At 41.1% G+C, this 19,380-nt stretch overlaps 1 protein-coding gene across 1 annotated transcript in view; it reads right to left on the reverse strand.

The window, feature by feature from the left end:
• Positions 1-19,380, reverse strand: part of SLC6A11 (solute carrier family 6 member 11) — a 100,896-nt gene that overhangs the window by 68,615 nt on the left and 12,901 nt on the right. Inside the window, exon 6 of the mRNA XM_086755406.1 lies at positions 2,587-2,719. Within this exon, the coding sequence (XP_086611532.1) occupies positions 2,587-2,719 (133 nt within the window). The remainder of the gene's footprint in view (positions 1-2,586; positions 2,720-19,380) is intronic.

The raw sequence follows: 19,380 nt of genomic DNA on the forward strand, positions 1-19,380 counted from the left end.
CCAGAAGATTGCCCTGTCATCTGTGTTTCAGAGCGTTTCATTCCTTTGTAGCACCCACAACACCTGACTGCCATCTCTGTTTAGCTGGCGTGGGATGGCAGTGAGGTGGCACAGATATCCAGTGAACAGGTGTGTAGTACCAAGTGTAAGCATATTAAAACCCTAAAATACATCTAAAAAGTGAACTTATGTCCAGGTAAAAAATGTGTTACTGGAAACCAACTGCAATGTCATATATTCATCTAGTAAAAAGCTTTCCTTACTAATTACAGGAACAGAACTGGAAAAAGAAATTACCAATATTGGCTATGAAAGATCCTTACTGCTCGTTTCTTGAGAAGCAACGGATCCTCTGCGTAGGCAGACTGCCGAATACCACAGTGTCTCCTGAGGAACACAGGAATCTACCAGTCTGCTTCCTCATGATTTTGGAAACAGAACTGCTGCTCATGGTAAACCTATCTAAACAGTGTAAATATATGTTGAGTCTACTTCTTTCAGGACCCTTATCTAATTTTTTTTAAGCTTGAGACCTATAAAGCTGAGCACTGGGTATTAATTACATTTTCTTTGCACTTGTGTTGCAAGATTGCAAGTTATTTCTGGTTAGCTGAAAAGTTTATAATCCCATTTCAAGTGGATAAGATATGTCTCTTTCTCAGGCTGTTTCATCTAACCTCATCGGAAAGGTGATTATCAAAATCTTATTGAAATAAAATAAAATAAAATTTATTCCACCTACTAGTAAGCTGAGGTTTTAGCTAAGCAATCAGGGGAGGGGAAAAAAAAAAAAAAAAGAAAAAAAAAAAAAGAAGGTAAAACAGGTCAGATTCACTTTAATTACTTCCAAAATGCAAGATCTGTTTCCGGGGAAATGATACAAGCTGAAGGAATGTTGTGTGGTATGTATAGGAATAAAAATTAAAATCTGAATGTAAACGATGGAAATGTAGAAATGTAAAACATATCCATTCCAAAATCACTAGAGCCTCTCCCTATCAGTGAAAGACTTCTACCAATGCCATTTTTCTTAAGCTCAGTGCAGTTTTGCACAACCTTGCCTGCACGCACGCATGTGCCTTCACAGTGCGTGTTTTCCCCTCCACCCTTGGGTCAGATTATACTACGGTAGAATAGATCTCCATCTTCAGACATTCTTTCTGATGGAAAAAAAGAAAATTAATTTTGCTCAGTTTCATTTCTTCCCTGCCAGCTGCAGCTCCTCAGACAACTCTGAACCACTTTTGTGCCTCCCTGGAGTGCATACTTCAAACACATATGGACATTTATCTTGGCATTCCCTTATATCACCTTTGCTTCTCTGTATTTTTCTCCTTAGGTTTCTTCCCCCCTCTTTCCTCTAAACTATTCATGCTCACATGTATCCCTAGACAGTCCTTCTCAGCATTTTTCCTGCAGTGACTTGATAAAAGTAGGGCTGCATAAATCTGTGTGTGCACGGATACTAAGATGAAAAATGCAGTACCAGATTGACTGACACAGCTGGCAAATAGAGACAGAATTCAGCAAATAGTTTCAGACAAAATTTTGATAGGAAGAAAGATGTGTGTGGTTGAGAAAGCTGAAAGATTTTGCTCTGACATCTTCTAAATTAAAAAAAAAAAAAACAACCACTCTGCATTCCAAACATTTCATTTATAAGCATAGGCTAATAAAACAGAAACAAACAAACAAAATTCAACCACATTTCCAAACTAAGCAATAAATAATTGAAAATTAAATGCACAAGATGTTTCAATCCACCATTTTTTTTTTCCCTTGTATTCCTTGGTTCCAACATGAGAAACCAGTGCTTTTATTTTTTTAGACTCCTCCTCCAGAACTATGGCTCTACTGTCTGTGTTTAGTTGATTAATCATATGTCCTACTCAGAACTATGTCTGCTGCTACTCCAGGGGCAACCTCTCCATCATCCCACGACTCACGTGGGCTGTGAAGTAGTAGACACCATCTCTCTGTTGGGCGTCCAGTATGGAATAGCATTCACTCAAAATGTTACAAAAGCACTAGATATTTTTCTTTTTTTCCCTAATACACCTATCTTTGTATCTTTGAGGTTCTTCATAATTTCTCCTTTTGGTGTTCCATTTGCACTTAATTACATCTGCATTTGTTGTAGGTTGCTTATATTTCTGCCTGCTTACGTGTGTAATTTACTTGTGCCACAAAGTTTCAACTCCCATCAATTTGAGACAAAATTCAAATTTTGGATACCTCATGCACAGAAATCATCACAACGCAGTATTGATTTCAGAGTTCAAGGACCGACCAGTAGCATAGTCTGCTAAATTAACAAAATCAAACCAAGACAAAAACAACCAGGCTTATCCAACAGAACTGGGGAAAAGGCAAATCATGCAAATGAAGAGGAATGAAACTGTACAAAGTATGACTGATTCTTAATTACCTAGTATTACGATTTATATACCTCCAAGTAAAGGTACTTACAGCAACGCAAGACGCATGTGAAATTCTATTGTTCTGATTTAAATAAGTACAAATGACATCACAGGTTTGGAGCACAAGAGAGTCACAACACAGCTGATGACAGAATTTGAACCTCACCTTTCCAGTAGACTTTGTTCCTTTCCAAATGCAAAAGTAGCAGATAGTCCAAGCAGCAAGGAGGCACAGTGCAAGTTCCCAGCGAAGATTCCCGATATGTTCAATTCCATCAGATATAGCTAGCACCCTTCGTCTTCCAAAGGGGAAAAAAAAAAAAAAGAAAAAAAATAATATTGAAGCAAAACAGCACTACATATGTAACACTGGGCTAAAACCAAATCAGCTTCAACCAAGGAGACCTTCAACCAAGAAGACTCCTAGTTACTGACTACTGAAAATGCACCATGCTATGATAGAAAAGACAGAAAGAAAAAATAGAATATTCTCAGTGGATTTTACATCTGGTTGAAAATGAACAAATGTTCATTTTTTCCAGGTCAGTGACAAAATAAAAGATTTTTTAAATAGCTTTTGTATAAAGTAGAACTCAAAGAAAAACCCCAAAATTTCTTCAAATTATTAACTGACAAAGCCCAAAATGAAACACTTCAATAATAAACACTATTTTCAATGTCACTGTTTTTGCAGAAAAAAAAATGTTACAAGGTAAAAATAAAGGTTAGAATTTTTATTTTCATAAATCTCCTTTTGTAATTGAAGTTACAATTTTAAAACATTTATTTTCAAAACTGTCAAACATAATGACATTTTCCAGACAGATTTTATTCAGGAAATGTTAACATTAAAATATTAATATTTTTAAAACAAACAAACTTTTTTAGTGAAAAGTGATCAGCAAAAATATGTATTGCACTTAGTATTTGAAAATGTACTTGAAATACTAGCCCCTCAATTCTAAAAAGGTAAGCGCTCATATATTTTAAGAACAGCCCTCACAGTTCGGGCCAAAGTTTTTACTACCTTAGTAAATGAGATAGAGAGACTGAAGAGTTTTTGTTTTTGTTTTTAAACAAGAACTGAGTAACAGAAAAAACAAGTGAATTGCTAGCATTCACACAGGAAAGCTGCAGAACTTCAATGCAAGTTTCCAGAAATCTGGGCTAGCATTTTAGTAAAGAGAATTGTTTTTTTAATACAAGAATGATGCTTTTATATGGGAGATGCATGGTTCTTTAATGTCATTTTTACTTTCAATAAACACTCACGATTACACAAAATGTAAATTATTTACCAGCCCATAAATAAAACAGGGGTACTCCTGGTTGTATGGATAACGCTCAATGATTTCATGAATTCTCTTGAGAATTAATTGCTCTTAAGTCTGAAAGAAATCCTATAGATAATTAAAAGACTTTTTTTTTTCAGTAACCTCTATCTTCCAGAACAGCAAAAATATGATTTAACTGGTATGTGAGGTCAGAAGTTAGCAAGGATTTAAATTCCATACATTCAGAGACTTGGAAACACCTTGTCACTTCAAACAATTTAAAGCAAGCAATCAGTAATTTGCTAATTATATACAGAGAATAATTCATTTCAGCCATTCATTCCTTTTATTGGCTTAATCAAATCTCTACAGGGGTTGGTCATGGCTCATTCCATGTGCGTTTCCATTTGCACACAGACACACATTCAGATAAAAATCTCCAACATTTAGCCTTACGTAAATTATCCTGAGCAAAGTTTTCTCTGAAATCTGTTACGTGTTTTCTGTATGTGTTGGTTTTGTTTAGTGAGGGGGGCAAAGGTGGTAGCATCTGTAAGAAGCTGCTGGAAGTTGTTTCCCCTTTGTCCGGTGGACTCGACCGGGCCAGGGCAGACCCGCTGCTGGCCAAGGCCGAGCCGATTGGTAGCAGAATGTTCCGTGATAACGCCTCTGCCATAACGTATTTAAGAAGGGGAAAAACAAGGGGGAAAAAAAAAAAAAAAAAAGACAAGAGAAGATGTGAAGGAGCTGAGGGGGGGCAGAGAGGGGGAGGCGCGAGCCTTGTGGGCCTTGCACCCCTCACCCTCTGGCCTCCCGCCGGGCGGCGACTGGGCCCGACTCGGCCCGGCCCGGCTGAGAGAAGTGGAGAGGAGATGAGATGTGAAGAGACCCTGAGAGGCGTCTGCCTGCCCGTTGTGAAGGATTTCTGTGAGAGGAACGGCTGCAGACGCCAAGGTCGGTGCAGAAGGAGGGGGAGCAGTAATGCGGCTCCTGGCCAGAATTCCCCTGCAGCCCCTGGTGCAGCCCATGGTGAGGCCGGCTGTGCCCCTGCAGCCCGGGGAGCCCACGGAGGAGCAGAGATCCCCCGCAGCCCGGGGAGCCCACGGAGGAGCAGAGATCCCCCTGCAGCCCGAGGAGCCCACGGAGGAGCAGAGATCCCCCCGCAGCCCGGGGAGGACCCCACGCCGGGGCAGGCGGGTGCCTGAAGGAGGCTGTGGCCCGTGGAGGCCCCGCTGGGACAGCTGTTCTGGAGGGGCTGCACCCCGTGGAAGAGATGACCCACGCCGGAGCAGTTTCACGAAGGACTGCAGCCCGTGGGAGGGACCCCACGCTGGAGCAGGGGAGGAATGCGAGGAGTTCTTCCCCCGAGGAGGAAGGAGCAGTGCAAAGTGACAAGTGATGAACTGACCGTAACCTCCATGCCCTCTTCCCCCTGTGCCGCTCATGGAGGGTAAAGAGGTGCAGATAACTGAAATGAAGTTAAACCCAGGAAGAGGGAGGGGTGGGGGAAGTTACTTTGTTCTTCTCAATTGATGAATTTCAGGAGTATAAGTATGATCACATAATTCAAGGTCATGCCTAAAATAATAATTAACTATGTATTTTTATCAAGAAGGTGAAGCACATATTTTATATCTACAGACTAGAATTGAAAATAACGTCACTGAGCCATAATTATACAGAAAGGCTGATGAAACAGACACTTAAAATTCACGTCCTGCTAAGCAATTTGGCAGATGATATCATGTGGAATTTGACTGAGGATTACGTCCACCCTCTTTATGAATTCTCCTTCAAAAAGCAAAAGAAATCCTTGAATTCTTAGCTCATCTGGAATATTAGGATGTTACTTGCAAGAGAACCAAGCCAAGAAGTGGTGTAATGCAGTGAAACAGGGTCGAGGCAATAAAAGGCCGTGTACTGGCAACAGGCTAAGGATAACCACACTGAAAGACATGTTAAGAGTCCACCACAGAAACCTGACGACAAAGCAAAGAACAGATATTTGCAAAGAGATCTATTTTGATTGCAGGTACTAAAAGGTTTCTTTTTAACCAAAAACACTTTATAAATGGACTAAAAAGCCTCAAACTATACCTGACTGTCATGGAAAAAGAACTAGACAATAAATATCTTAACGTTCCTCACTCTGGCACCAGTGTTTCCATGCAGAGCCTATCAGATCAACAGTCTTAACCCAGCAATAAGATTTCTGCTCTGCCAGGATTAAGGAGGAACAGCTTTGACAAATGCAGGTGCTAATATCAAGAAAACAGTGCTGTAAACTTTCTGACCTTTTGCAACCCTATGACAAGCAAGCAGCGCATGATCAGCCTGTTCGCACAGGGCATAACGTACAGTCAGCACATCCACCCCGTACGTACCAGCAATATGGAAATCACATCGTTTTGTCGTGATGCTATACATATCCAACCTGTCTGCAATGACACATAATTCCTATAATTCCCATTTACAGCTGCAATTGATTTATTTTTTTTTTTTGAGAAGTCTTTGTATACCGACTTAAAGATGCAGGTTGGAAATAGATTGGTCCATGCTCAGTTTGAATGTCACAATCAGATTAAGCAAGAGAAACTCATAAGACAAGCAGGGGCAGCCTCAAGAATTTTAATTGTTGTTTTTGCTTAGAAAGGTTCTAATTTTTATTTTCAAGTAGCATACTATATTTTAAATGAACAGTATGTCTTTCAATTAAAAAGAAAACTAAGAGAACATACAATAAAAAAAAATGAAAGAAAATGTTCGTGTCTGGGCCACAATAATTGCAAAATGGAAACTTTTTTCACTGAAAAACAGTAATGAACAAACTTCTTTATGTTTCAGTCAAATCAGTTTTTTTTCCCTGGCTATTTAGATTATATTCATGTACATGTGCACCTAAACATAAGTAGTACTTCCTTTCCAAAATGGGGAGGTGTGAACACATGTAAGATGGCGGCAGTAACACAAATCAATGCTACGGAGAAATCTGTGCGCTTATCCAGCTCCTGGATGCCTTAGAGCTCTTCTAACTCTGCTTGGGGTAAGTATTACAAGTAGTTACCTGCCTGTAACACACGTACCATGGATACAGCTGTGCTGCTTTGGTACGTGAGCGAGCCAGCTCAGACGAGCCGCAGCCTCTGCACTAGACTCTGTCGTATCGCACAAGTATGAACTTCACAACAAAACCTGCTACAGGACAAACCCCCAGCAACAGGAGTGGCTCCTGGAGGATTGGTAAATTTATTGAAGAGAGGCTGGCAACTTCCTCACTTGATTTGTGCGCATCTATATGGATGCTGAACTGTATCACAGCAGTCGCTAATTCCCAGGAATGCCGCCTGCCCAGTCTCACGGTACCTCTCCACATCATGTCCTGCCAACAGCTGTGCATGGGGCTACAGTCACTCCTCAACTTCCATGCATGCATCTCTGAACTGAGATATCAATCTTTGCTCAGCTGTCTTGTAGCACGGTTACAGGACTGTGTGCTGTGGGAAAAAGACACGGAAAGCTTTCAATAAGAATTCCACAGCGCTGTCACCACGCTGCAAAACAGGGAGCATGATGGAAGTGTACGACTGGTACACTGGCATACCTGGGGCTCAGACAGGGCTTGCAGAATTACTTTAGACTTGCACCATAACCCACATCCAGCTGTTGAACTAACCCATTTCAGCAGCCAGTCACTTGAATTACCACACTGTTCTTCCCGAACTGCACAACAACTTCTTAATAAATGTTATTATTCTCTCAGGGTTAGAATGTCTCACACACCAAAACCAACTTTTTCCTAAGAACACAATTCTCCAGTGAAGATTCAAAATGAAGATTTTTTTAAAAGCAAACTGTTTTTGGAAGCTGTCTGCATAAGTCAATGCACAGTCTTTTCTGAACGCTCTGTGAGAAGTCTCAAATAGCAGACACCTACCTGACCCACCCAAAGTCTTGGCCTGATTCTTTTGTGAATAGTGTCATAGAAAGTAAACCGCAAATTAATGGCCTCAACATAATTATCCTTGCTGCTCCCATTTAAAAGACACGTGGTGCCAATCAACTTGAACTGTTAGCACCATAATGAGTATTTAAACATACTGAAGTGCTGTAAGCTGTTTTGTCTTTGCTTTGTAAGCAGAACAAAGGTTTAGTGTTTCCCTTAGAAAGTGAGCATCAACAAGTCCAGAACATATAATTAAACAATAACACGCAATGTATGCAAATAACAGATCCGAGGAAGAGCAAGTCTTGCTCAGAGGCTAGCAGGGATCTCCTCAGCAGGCACCACCCAGCGCTCCCTCACGCCAGGGCCGCAGCTCTCCTGCTGAAACCAACCAAAACAGCAGCAGCCGCAGATTTTGAAAGGAGGTGGCATTCAGAACGTGAAATTCTTCTCACAAAGGCTCGGTTCTGTCTGACTGTACATACCCTCATACCCGCTCTTATTCTTTTATCATTCCAACTGAATAAAACAAAAACTGCAAGCATTTTTAAAAAAAACCATGATTCTCCCCCTGTATCCAAGAAGTGAGGTTGATGCATTCAGAGGTCAGGAGGTGACAGTTATCACAGCAGCTTCTTGCTCCTCAGCAGTTCAACGTCTATCTAAAAGCTGCCATGACCTTGCATAAATTGCACGGGCAACAACAAAAAAAAAAGAAATAGTTTAGCTTTCCCTAAGTATTCCTCCTCTTCTCTTACCACTGCAAGTCCCCTACACTGCCTTGTTCTCCTCACCTCTTAACGCAAGGACAGACAAAGAATAAAAGCAGTAAAATCAGCATTGAAGGCGGCACTCTGTTTTGAAAAAGAGCAGTTGTACAGTCAGAGGCCCAGAGCAGCCAAAGCTGTGAAGGTTGTTTGCACTGCTGTTTCATCACTTGTGATTCCACGTTTTAAAGCAGAGCAGAAGGGGGTAATTTATGTACATTGCGTAATTTATGCAGATTGCAAGGGAGGAGGTTGTGAATGCCTCATGGTCAGCGAGGCTCTGTAAGTGAAATAATTTTTGAGCAGGGCACCTCAGGCTCACCCTAAGCACCCCTTGGTACAAGCTACACCGTCTTGTAGAGTAAGACAATGGGATTCTGAGACAACCTACAAACTCAGTGGTTTTCACACTCCAATTATCAGGTGATATTAAAAGTAAAAATGAAAAACAGTGGTTTTCTGAGCACAAAGCGCCCTAGTCAGATAACTGCATAAGCCTGACAGTCTGAGGGAAGCCACTGCAGACAACTGACAAGGCTCATTTATATAACTGAGTCATCAAGGATCAGAAACCTAACTTAAGGGATGCATTCAAGACATTATGCTGTGATAAAACTGTTCAATTGTCAAATCTGAATATCCCAGCAGGGACTAGAATGCCAGTGGCCATATGACTTAGAAAAGGTGCCACTACATGCCAGACATACTATAAAAACCAGACACATCCAGTAATTGCCTCCTAGATTTTGTTTCTCAAATTCTATATGCTTTCCTAAAGGAAAATCACACGTCTGTCCTTAACAGCACTGGTAAAAATGACACAGAGAATCTGGAGAGTTCCTTTTCACTTCAGCTGGTTTGGTTCATACTTGTGTGGGGAAAGAAAAATACTATCCCTTTTTTCCTTATATTTATATATATAAAGACTTATTAAAGCTGAAGATCTTTAGAGTAAAATCCCCCAAAATTAAATGAGGGGAGATACCTTAACAGACATTTCATTGGAATGTCTTGAAACACTATCACTAGAATTCTCTACTGCCACTGGCCGAAGGCCTGAATATACTTACCTTAAAAAAACTATTGCTAACTCATCTACGTTGCAGAGCATTTAGGGGAAAAGACAGCTGGTTCAGGAAGAAGAAGAAGAATTCTTTCTCTGAAGAAATGAAAGTTTCCATAAATCATGATACATTTCAAGAAATAAAAAAATCAACAACAATCCCGACGGAAGAAATCCCGAGAACCTCGAGGAGCACCGTAGCTGCCAGTACAACAGCCTGGGCGTAGCTGTAGGGAACCACCTGAATCACTGCAGAGCGTGAGATCGCTGGGCAGTACGAACCACTCGAAGCAGAGTGACTTTGAGCACACCGAGTTTGCTGCCAACAACTTAATACCATGTGAAACTTTGCTGTAAAAATGATTTGCCTTGCAGAGAGACCTGAAGATACCAACCATTAACTATTTTTTTTCTCTCATAGAAAATAGAAATCGATGAGAGTTTGAAAAGATTTATTGTAGGTATTGAGCTTGGGTTTTTGTTATAGTTGTTGGGGGTTTTTGTTTTGTTGTTTAAAAATATGCAGCGGTTTAGTTTCTTGAAACTCCCACTAGCCTGGGAAAGAAGCCAGTGGCATTTGAGCATCCTGAACAGAATATTGAGGGAAACAAGTTCGCTGGTGTTAGCGTTCACTTGAAACGCAAAGGTTAACTCATACCACAGTAAGGTTTTTAATTCAGTAGTACACTTAATTCAGTTTGCTACACAGGATATTCTGCTTGTAAACAGAAAACAGGATTTAAAAGAGAGCAGATTTGTAATGCCTCACTCCCAAAGTCACACTGTGCTTGGACGTTTCGCTACCTGTGGCATGCATATATGGCTTGACTAAACGTTACTGAAGAAACATTTTTACTTTTCCTCCTATACCTAATACAGAAGAAAAGTGATAAAAGTTACAAGAATCTACTGAAAAAAAGATCAATTTAAGTCTAACAGCATGACATATATCTGAAGGGTGCCGGTATTTGTATTTCCCGTTAGCTGCCAGAAACGCTGATGTTTGCTCACAACAAAAACTGAACAAAATCACGCCATTATTGCCACAGTGCACGTTTATTCTGGTTACAGCTTACAGCACAAATATTGTAAGCCTATTTTAAGCCTACAGTTTAACTCGAATCAAAATATAAGTGTGGATAAAAACAAATAACGTGGACAGAGCTGGGAAAAGACAGTGTCACAGAAAAATTTTAACATGCTTTAATGCCACATAAAATAATATACTTAGAAGAAACTAGACAGCATGCAACGACCTTTTGCCACATACTGTTGCTAATGGTTACCTGTGTTCTTTCAATTAAGATCATTGCACATATCTGCCCTAGCAAAATTTAGAAAGATAAAATCCCATGAGGAAATTATTTCAGAGAGTATTATATACTTACCAAATATGATTTTAATTCGTTTGATAACATACTAAACCACTTTTCAATTGAGTAGTTCCGTACATCTGAGAGGAAGAAAGGCCCCTCCGTTGTTGGAATTGCTGTAGAGGGGCATATTATGAGATAATGGCTACTTCTGACTACTCATAGCTGAAAAGGAACCTTTCCATCCAAATTTGAAGAGTAACATTTTGAAAGCTTACAAGCCTACATTATCAGCTGGGAGAACACTGCATTTTCCTGGGAAAGAGCATCTTTATTAAAGCATTCCAATGTGCAGAGCTGTACCAGGCTCTTGAATAGGAAGAGGATTAACTGCTGCCAACACATTGTTGAAAAGAACATACCGGGGTACTTATTGCATTATTTCATTATTTGGAAAGCTGAAGAACAGATCCAATCTATTTGAGGAAGGTCCCTTCAATGTTCCCTCTTAATTTGGAGCAGTTTCCAAGACTTAAAAAAAAAATAAATTAAAAAATAAAGAAGCAACAAAAACCACCCATACAGAGGAAGCAGTCTCTTGAGATCACTTCTCCACCTGTATCTGCTCAGCCAGGAACATAGGTGGCAATGTTCCTTTTTACTCTGGGCCAGACTCGGTCCTCAGAGATTCTGTGGGGAATGAAAGGAAAACAAACGAAGCCACTAAGCAGCAGCAATGCTACTGTAAAGTGGACTTTCTTATTATTTGTTTCAGTACACCCCTTTCACCCCTGTGGATTATTCAGGCCCAGTCCATATTTATCTTGTGAACCTTGTTACTGAGCTCCTTCTACAAAAAGCACAACATATCTGAGTGCCAGTGCTGCACGGATTTCCCATCAGTTTTCTAGAAATGTATCAATGGCTTTCAGGCATCTTCTATTCCTGTGTTAAACGGAGTTTAAGTTTCTACCCAAATACATGTTTTCTAAACTCTCATCTTTCTTTCCCTCATTGCACTTTATGCACTTAATGTTCTCTAATTTTTGTGAAAACTTATTGGTTTGTGTATTTCATACCCAAATGTATTCAAGTATTGTGTAGAAGTGTACAGCTTCTGACATGCAGAAGCTCCAGCAGGTATTAACCTGTTCTGAAAGTGGTGGGATTCAGATTCCCTGTATCAGAATCCTCTGTGGATGCTGGAATTGCTAGGCCAGAGAGCTACCAGCATCCAAGGTTCTGGTAGGCATCTGCATGAAGACAGTCACACTGTGGACTTTGCACTGTCAGATGCTTGTTCAACTAGTTAGCAGTTGTAAAATCAGCCTCCTTTGTAAGACCATAACGACTGCAGTACTTCCAGACACACTGGAAGGCTGAGATATTTGCCAGGGGCACACAAAAAAATACAGAGTGACATTCTTTTTGTCATAGAGCTCAGAAGTAGCTGCTTATCCAACGTGCTTGTGACACATTATTTATCAATGAGAGCGTGGCCAACCACCCAACTATAGGAAAGGTTTAGAGACAGCTATTCCGAGTTGTCTCACCATCAGCAGCATTTATTCTCTTCTCTGAATCACTGCAGCTGTCCCACTATCTGACAGAGAACCTGAAAAACTGAATGCTCACCCTGCACCCTTCCTAGGCAGCAGTGCTGCGAGTTCTTCCCTAAGTCAGCGCTCCCTCAACTCTCACGACTTCAAGCAGCTTTGAAGGATCTCTCAGGTAAGGAAATTGCACCTCCCGTTCTGCACCTTCAGAGCTCTGCTGAACGGCGCAGCAGCTCTCCTGTACTGAAATATCATCCAGGCAGGCACGACGTCTCCCTGTAGCTGTCTAAGCTGTGCTACTTGTTGTCTAATTTGGGAGAGAGGCGGATCCATGCATCCGGAGTGCGTAACTCAAAGGTGGAAAAGGAACAACTGAGGAGGAACAAAAAGTTTTGAAAGAATACTTATTTTAATAATAATAATAATACATAAACATACACGCAGGGATATTTCAGAGAAGACTCTATTGCCTGAGTCAGTAGTTTCCAGTTTACTGACTAGACACAATGAAAACCTCAAAGCAAGGAGTAATAGCTAAGAGAAGGTGAGGTCACCAAAATTACATGCTTCCCAGCTTTCCTGGAATACAGAGTGGTTTTCTGTCACAGATAGTTTAAAAAAAAAAAAAAAAAAAAAAAAAGCAGTACTAAAGTACTAAACAGAGTTGTAAGATGCTGAAGATCTGAGATAGTATTCTCCATTGCCTTACATACTCAGATAACAACTTTTGATAGTGGCACTCATGGGACAATCTTTGAAAAAAAATCTATGCTGAATGCTAAAGGATGTAAAACACTATGAAACCAAAAGGCTAGCATTTCACTTTGTAAACTTCTCAGGACATTTTACTAAAAACACATATATATTATATATAGGACAGGAAAAATTATCCTTCCACAAAATGAACCTAAAGAGAGTCTTCCTGTTACTTGCTCACTCATTTTATTACTGTATTTTTCACTCGTACTGTTTTCCAAGGTTTCTTTTCTCTGGCATGGTTCGTTATTTCTTGACACAAGGAAATGTACAGCATGCTACAATATTGTCTTAGGCAACAAGTACAGAAACATTCTACATACTAGTGACATCAAAGTTGTAAATGTTTTTCAGTTTTAAAACATAAATCTATTGCGTTCTATACTTTACAGGACTATATACCAAAATGCAGCTGCCAAATAAAGTAAAGGAGACTTTCTGACCTTCACTGAGTGAGCAACAAGCAACAGAATGAAGAAAAATTCTTGTTAGAAGAGAACATACCTGATCATAGAGTCACAGACTGGTTTGGGTGGGAAGGGACCTTCAAAGCCCACCCAGTCCAACCCCCCTGCAAGGAGCAGGGACATCTCCAACCAGATCAGGTTGCTCAGAGCCCCGGCCAACCTGGCCTGGAATGTTTCCAGGGATGGGGCATCCACCGCCTCTCTGGGCAACCTGGGCCAGTGCTCCACCACCCTCAGTGTAAAAAATGTCTTCCTAATATCTAAACTAAATCTACCCCCCTTTATTTTAAAATCATTACCCCTCGTCCTGTCGCAACAGGCTCTACTGAACAGGCCCTACTGATGTAGGATGTTAACAAATACGGGTGGGAGACCTCTCTCTTTTACAGGAAGGGAACATAATATTTTGACAGGGATAATCCTTATAGTTGTAAGCCCCAGAGTATAATATCTACTACATACTCCTCCTATACTACAAATAACATACACTGCATTGCCTAAACGAATGTCAAAATTGAGCAACACGTATGACTCAGGCTGCATATTAAACTGGTTCTGATCTTACTTGCATCCATATTATACAGTCTCAAACTCCAGTAGGAGCGAAAGAGCCAAGTGTTCAGAAGACACGCTGCACAACTGACGAGCGCAGGAACCCTCCTTTGCCTTGCCAACTGCAGAGCTCTGCTTACATGATGACGACATGGGAAAGAACGACACACTGATAATGTTAATGTGATATAGTAGGTGTATGGCTTCAAGAAAGAGAATGCCTTAAAAAGAAAGGATAATCTGAAAACAATTTTTTTTCCCCCTCTGGATTCTAACATTTAGGAAACTAAAAATGGGCTGCTCGTGTCAGGTTTTTTTCCAGTGCAGCAATCACTGAAACATGTCCACAAGAAGTACGGATACAACTGTAAAGCTAAACAAAGGTAATCTTCCAGGGAATTTGTAGCTCATTTAGTCACCAAACATAAATGTCCTTCGAAATGAACAGAGGGGGTACAGCTGCTGAGCTCTCACTGGAAGTCAACATGAGCTGACACTTTCACTTTTCTGGAAGGTCTACATCCAGAACTCACAAAAGATACAGAACCTGGGTACTGTATAAGCCTCTCTCTTTAGGGCTTCATGTAAACTCTAAAAGAGGAAATATAACATATCCAAAAGTTTCTAAAAATGCTACAAATAATCTTTGCCAGTTACTGCTGGATAGCCACTTGTAGTCTCCAACCACCAGAGCTCAATGACTGGAAAGATGTATTTCAGCTTTTGGAAGGTAATTAATTAAAGAATCTGTAATAAAATTTTCTCAAACCGTACAAATTATTTTCTGGAAATCCACTTAATTCCATACTTGGGGTTTTTTTAAAGCAGCAGACAGACAATTCCCAGTGAGCACATTAGTGAGAGTCCCTCAGCTAGAGCATCATGCACAGCTCTGAAATATTTACCTCTTACAGCATATTTTCTGTGACCTACACGTGACAGAATGAATTACTTCTAGTGGAGGCACGCTTGCTGCTGTTCAGCCTAGTTCTCCCTTCTTAAAGCCCTGATAGTGTTGATTGTTGCTCCATTCATTATCTGTTTTTACACTTATCACAATAAAAGGTAAGATTAAACTCTCCTCAGCAGAATTTGTCTAAAATCTCAAGCACCGCTTGCATAATGACATGTATTTCCTGTGTCAACTCCTGACTCACTGAAGTCAGTACTTCAGTTATCTGAATGTAACACGACGCTACTTAGCAGCCCCTATGTATAAACACACATTGCTTCTTGTCATTTTTACATGTGTATGGATGTGTTTGGGTGTATCTACAGCGAGTGACAGGGACACAGAACACCCCACTTCTCCTCGAGCCATTCCTGATCTATTCCTTCAGCCTCTTTCACTGAAGTCAGAGTAACCTCTTCTTAACCAAGTCTGAGAGTTTAATCCTGGCAAATACCTTGTTTGTACTCTTCCACTCACCTCTGCTCTACAGTTTCTTGGTACTCTCTCAATATACCCAACTACTCCTTCAGGCTTTTTGCAGTTTTCCCCCTACTCCTCTCTGAAGAAGACATGCAGTGACAAAAATCTCCTTTTTGTTCCCCTTCTGAGTGACATAAATTAGTTCAGCACGCAGTAGCAGCTTTGAACTGAAAGCAGCTAGAAGAAATGTAAGTCACCTGATGGCTCTCTCAATTTGTGTTAAGCCTTTTAGACAGTCTGTAGACTCGGCTGATCACTCTTAATTAAACGTTCATAAAATGAGAACTACAGACCACAAAAAAGTGAGAACTGTTACATGATTGTGTAAACTAGTACTTCATGGTGAGCTCTTGGCTCCAAACTCATGTAACAAATGAGTGACGGCAAGCTCTTCTCTTCCACACAGAACAGGTCACTGTAAAACCATTACTGCATTACAGACTGGCATTGACGTTTCCAGCCACTGGGTCTTCACAAAACACCACTCTCCTGCAGCACTTGCACCTTATCTGAATGTATTTAATTAAGAATCATACTATAAATTCTACTGGCTCAATTTTTCATTTGTAAACTAAAACCAACAGTCAGTCCAGCTGCAATCATTAATAAATAGCTGTTGAAGGGATTTTGGGAAGATTCCAGTCATTTCCCTTTCCACACAGAGTACAACTATGCCTGCATGGTTGTTTCAAGGCCTGCACCCGTCGATATTCTGTAACTCGAGTAGGAATTCCACAGCAACATTTAAAGAGTCTTCCTCAGGAAATCCTCCTGAAACTGCAAATCCGTTTCCTTGCTGCCATACAGGAACATAGGAGAAAATAGTGAAAAATTTACCAAAAAAGGTGTTTTTACTGCAGTCCGTGTTCACTATATTTTTTTGCACAGTGAGGCCATCTCTCCTTTGAGCATTTAATTTGACCTCATGAAGTTCAGCCAGGCCAAGTGCAAGGTCCTGCACCTGGGTCGTGGCAATCCCAGGCACAAATCCAGGCTGGGAGGGGAATGGATTGAGAGCAGCCCTGAGGAGAAGGACTTGGGAGTGCTGGTGGACGAGAAGCTCAACATGAGCCAGCAATGTGTGCTTGCAGCCCAGAAGGCCAACGGCATCCTGGGCTGCATCAGGAGGAGCGTGGCCAGCAGGTCGAGGGAGGTGATTCTGCCCCTCTGCTCTGCCCTGGTGAGACCCCACCTGGAGTACTGTGTCCAGTTCTGGAGCCCCCAACATCAGAAGGACATGGACCAGTTGGAGAAGGTCCAGAGGAGGCCACACAGATGATCAGAGGGCTGGAGCACCTCTGCTGTGAGGCCAGGCTGAGAGAGCTGGGGCTGTTCAGCCTGGAGAAGAGGAGGCTCCAGGGAGACCTTAGAGCAGCCTCCCAGTGCCTGAAGGGGGCTACAGGAGAGATGGGGAGAGACTCTTCAGCAGGGCCTCTTGTGACAGGACCACAGGTAATGGTTTCAAAATAGAAGGAGGTAGATTCAGACTGCATATAAAGAAATTTTTTTTTTTTTCAGTGATGGTGGTGGAACACTGGCCCAGGTTGCCCAAAGAGGTGGTGGAGGCCCCATCCCTGGAAACATTCCAGGCCAGGTTGGCCGGGGCTCTGAGCAACCTGATCTGGTTGGAGATGTCCCTGCTCCTTGCAGGGGGGTTGGACTGGGTGGGCTTTGAAGATCCCTTCCAACCCAGACCATTCTATGACTCTATGACTAAAAATCCAAGCAACCTCCCTTTCTGTTAATGCCCTGAATCTACAAAGCCATACTTGGGAAACACTCTTAAAAAGTATCTTCACTTTTTTTCCTTCTTTTTTTTTCTTCTTATGATTATACTTTTTCAAGCGCCAAAAATAGATAAAGGCTTGCTTAATTGCATGAAACTATTTGCTTTATGCAGTCCCCACACTGAGACAGCGAAGAAGCAGAATGTGACTGCTGTTTACCGTTGTTTTCAGAACGACCTGGGCATCTCTAAAATCCCTTGCACCACAGCCGTTAAGATTCTCAATTTCAAGACAGTGCGCAAAACTACTGGACAAAATCTTGCACAGCTGAAAACAACACTCTTATTTACAAAGCCACGTGCATATTTAAGGGGTTCCAGAGGTCCTGGAAAATGTATCTTGGACACGCTATTTCTTTGCACACCCAATCTTGCAAAATAGCGCCCATGGCCGAGTGGTGCAGTAAATGCTTATTGGGGTGGGCAGCCCTGTAAAACAGGAACGTCACTTCTCAGCTTGTTCTCTGCAAGACACCTCTCCTCCGAGGGGAGCTGCTGAAGGGGACAAATCGGTTTCGGGCAGCAATTGCCACCAACCGTACCTTGCTTTTTGTTTTCTAAAAGACTTTAAAGTTTGATTAGGGGGCTATACATAACGAGTCTTAAAGAAAGGGATGAGCTCACTCTTGTATTTGCACAAAACCAGACATAACTGAAAGGAGGCCTTTTGTAAGTAAATAATAATAATAAAATCTATGAGAAACCAATCAAAACCCTAGCAAAGCCAGAAGAAACATGCCTGGTTATTTTGGCATGTTCCGCAATTGACTGATTTGGCCAAGCTTGCCATGGCACAACTGAGGTTTTGATATTTTAGACATTTCACTTTTTTTTTTTATTTCCCTGCAAGCAAGCTGTGAGTCTCTGAAATATTTTCTCCCATGCAGTACCAAAAAGTGCATGTATAAATACACACATCTTTAAACACACACTCCTACATTAACAACAATAATGTTACCAATGTTGCCCTTAATGTTACCAATTAAAAAAAAAAATAAAATAAAGTTTAGCATTCTTCAGCAAAACTGGATATCTGAGCCAGCAGCTTCTAAAGGCCACAGGTTTTTAAGCACATCACTCAGCTCCCTGTGTCTTTTCCAACTATTAGTAGGTAATAATATTATTAGTAGAACTTTTACAAGTGTGTAATTAAGGAGCATTTTAAATAGCTCATGTATGATCTTTGCTACAAAAATGTAATTTCTATGTTTGCCAACACTGCAGGCCCAATCTTTCACATATGTGTGAAAGGAACCAGCCGAATGCTACATGTTCCCAAAAGACATTCAAAGTAGTAGACAGTGAAATAAATGTTTATGAACTCTATCTGAAATCACAGTGTCATTCTAAGTAACTAGGAAAATAAAAGACAATTTGTCACAAAGAGAAGTATATGGCATTAAGTACCTACAACTCCTGAAGAGGAGCGTGTAACATTTTAAAGTTACTTTTCTGAACATCAAATTTTTATTATTTAAAACTTTCCATTATAAAATTCTGTTTCCAGAAACAAATATATTTATTCAGACTCATACCATTTAAACAAAGTTTTTTACGATAATTAGCTTCAAAAATGTTAATGGCAATTAACACACTGGCAGATAGGCACGGGGAGAGGAAGAGGAGGAAAGAGCAGGAGGAAGAGCAGCCTATGATCAGCTGGTCAATGAATTTGGGGAGCAGATGAAAAATGCTTAGGGAGTTCAGACTGGTGAGCAGCCATCCTGCGACGAGACGCAAATTTAGGGAGCACACAACCGGCTGGATAACATGGCTGGCACTCGGTGGCTGGGGGTGGGAAGCAGTAACAGACCCGATTTAGAGACAAGGCAGAGGACAATTTGAACTGCTCCAGAAAAGAGATGGACGTTCTAATTCTAGGATGAATTAGAATAGAAAGAAGAGACAGCAGCGGGAAGTGTAGGTGGGACTGGCAGGGCTGGATGGAATCCTAGGAAGGGTACTAAACTGAGCAGTTGTGGTGGGGATGCCAGGCAGGCACTAGCAGGGACCAGGGAGTAACAAATCAGCTGAGGAATTAAGACAAAAAC

The sequence above is a fragment of the Chlamydotis macqueenii genome, chromosome 10 (assembly GCF_036417535.1).
Source record: "Chlamydotis macqueenii isolate bChlMac1 chromosome 10, bChlMac1.mat, whole genome shotgun sequence".
Taxonomy (NCBI): Eukaryota; Metazoa; Chordata; class Aves; order Otidiformes; family Otididae; genus Chlamydotis; species Chlamydotis macqueenii.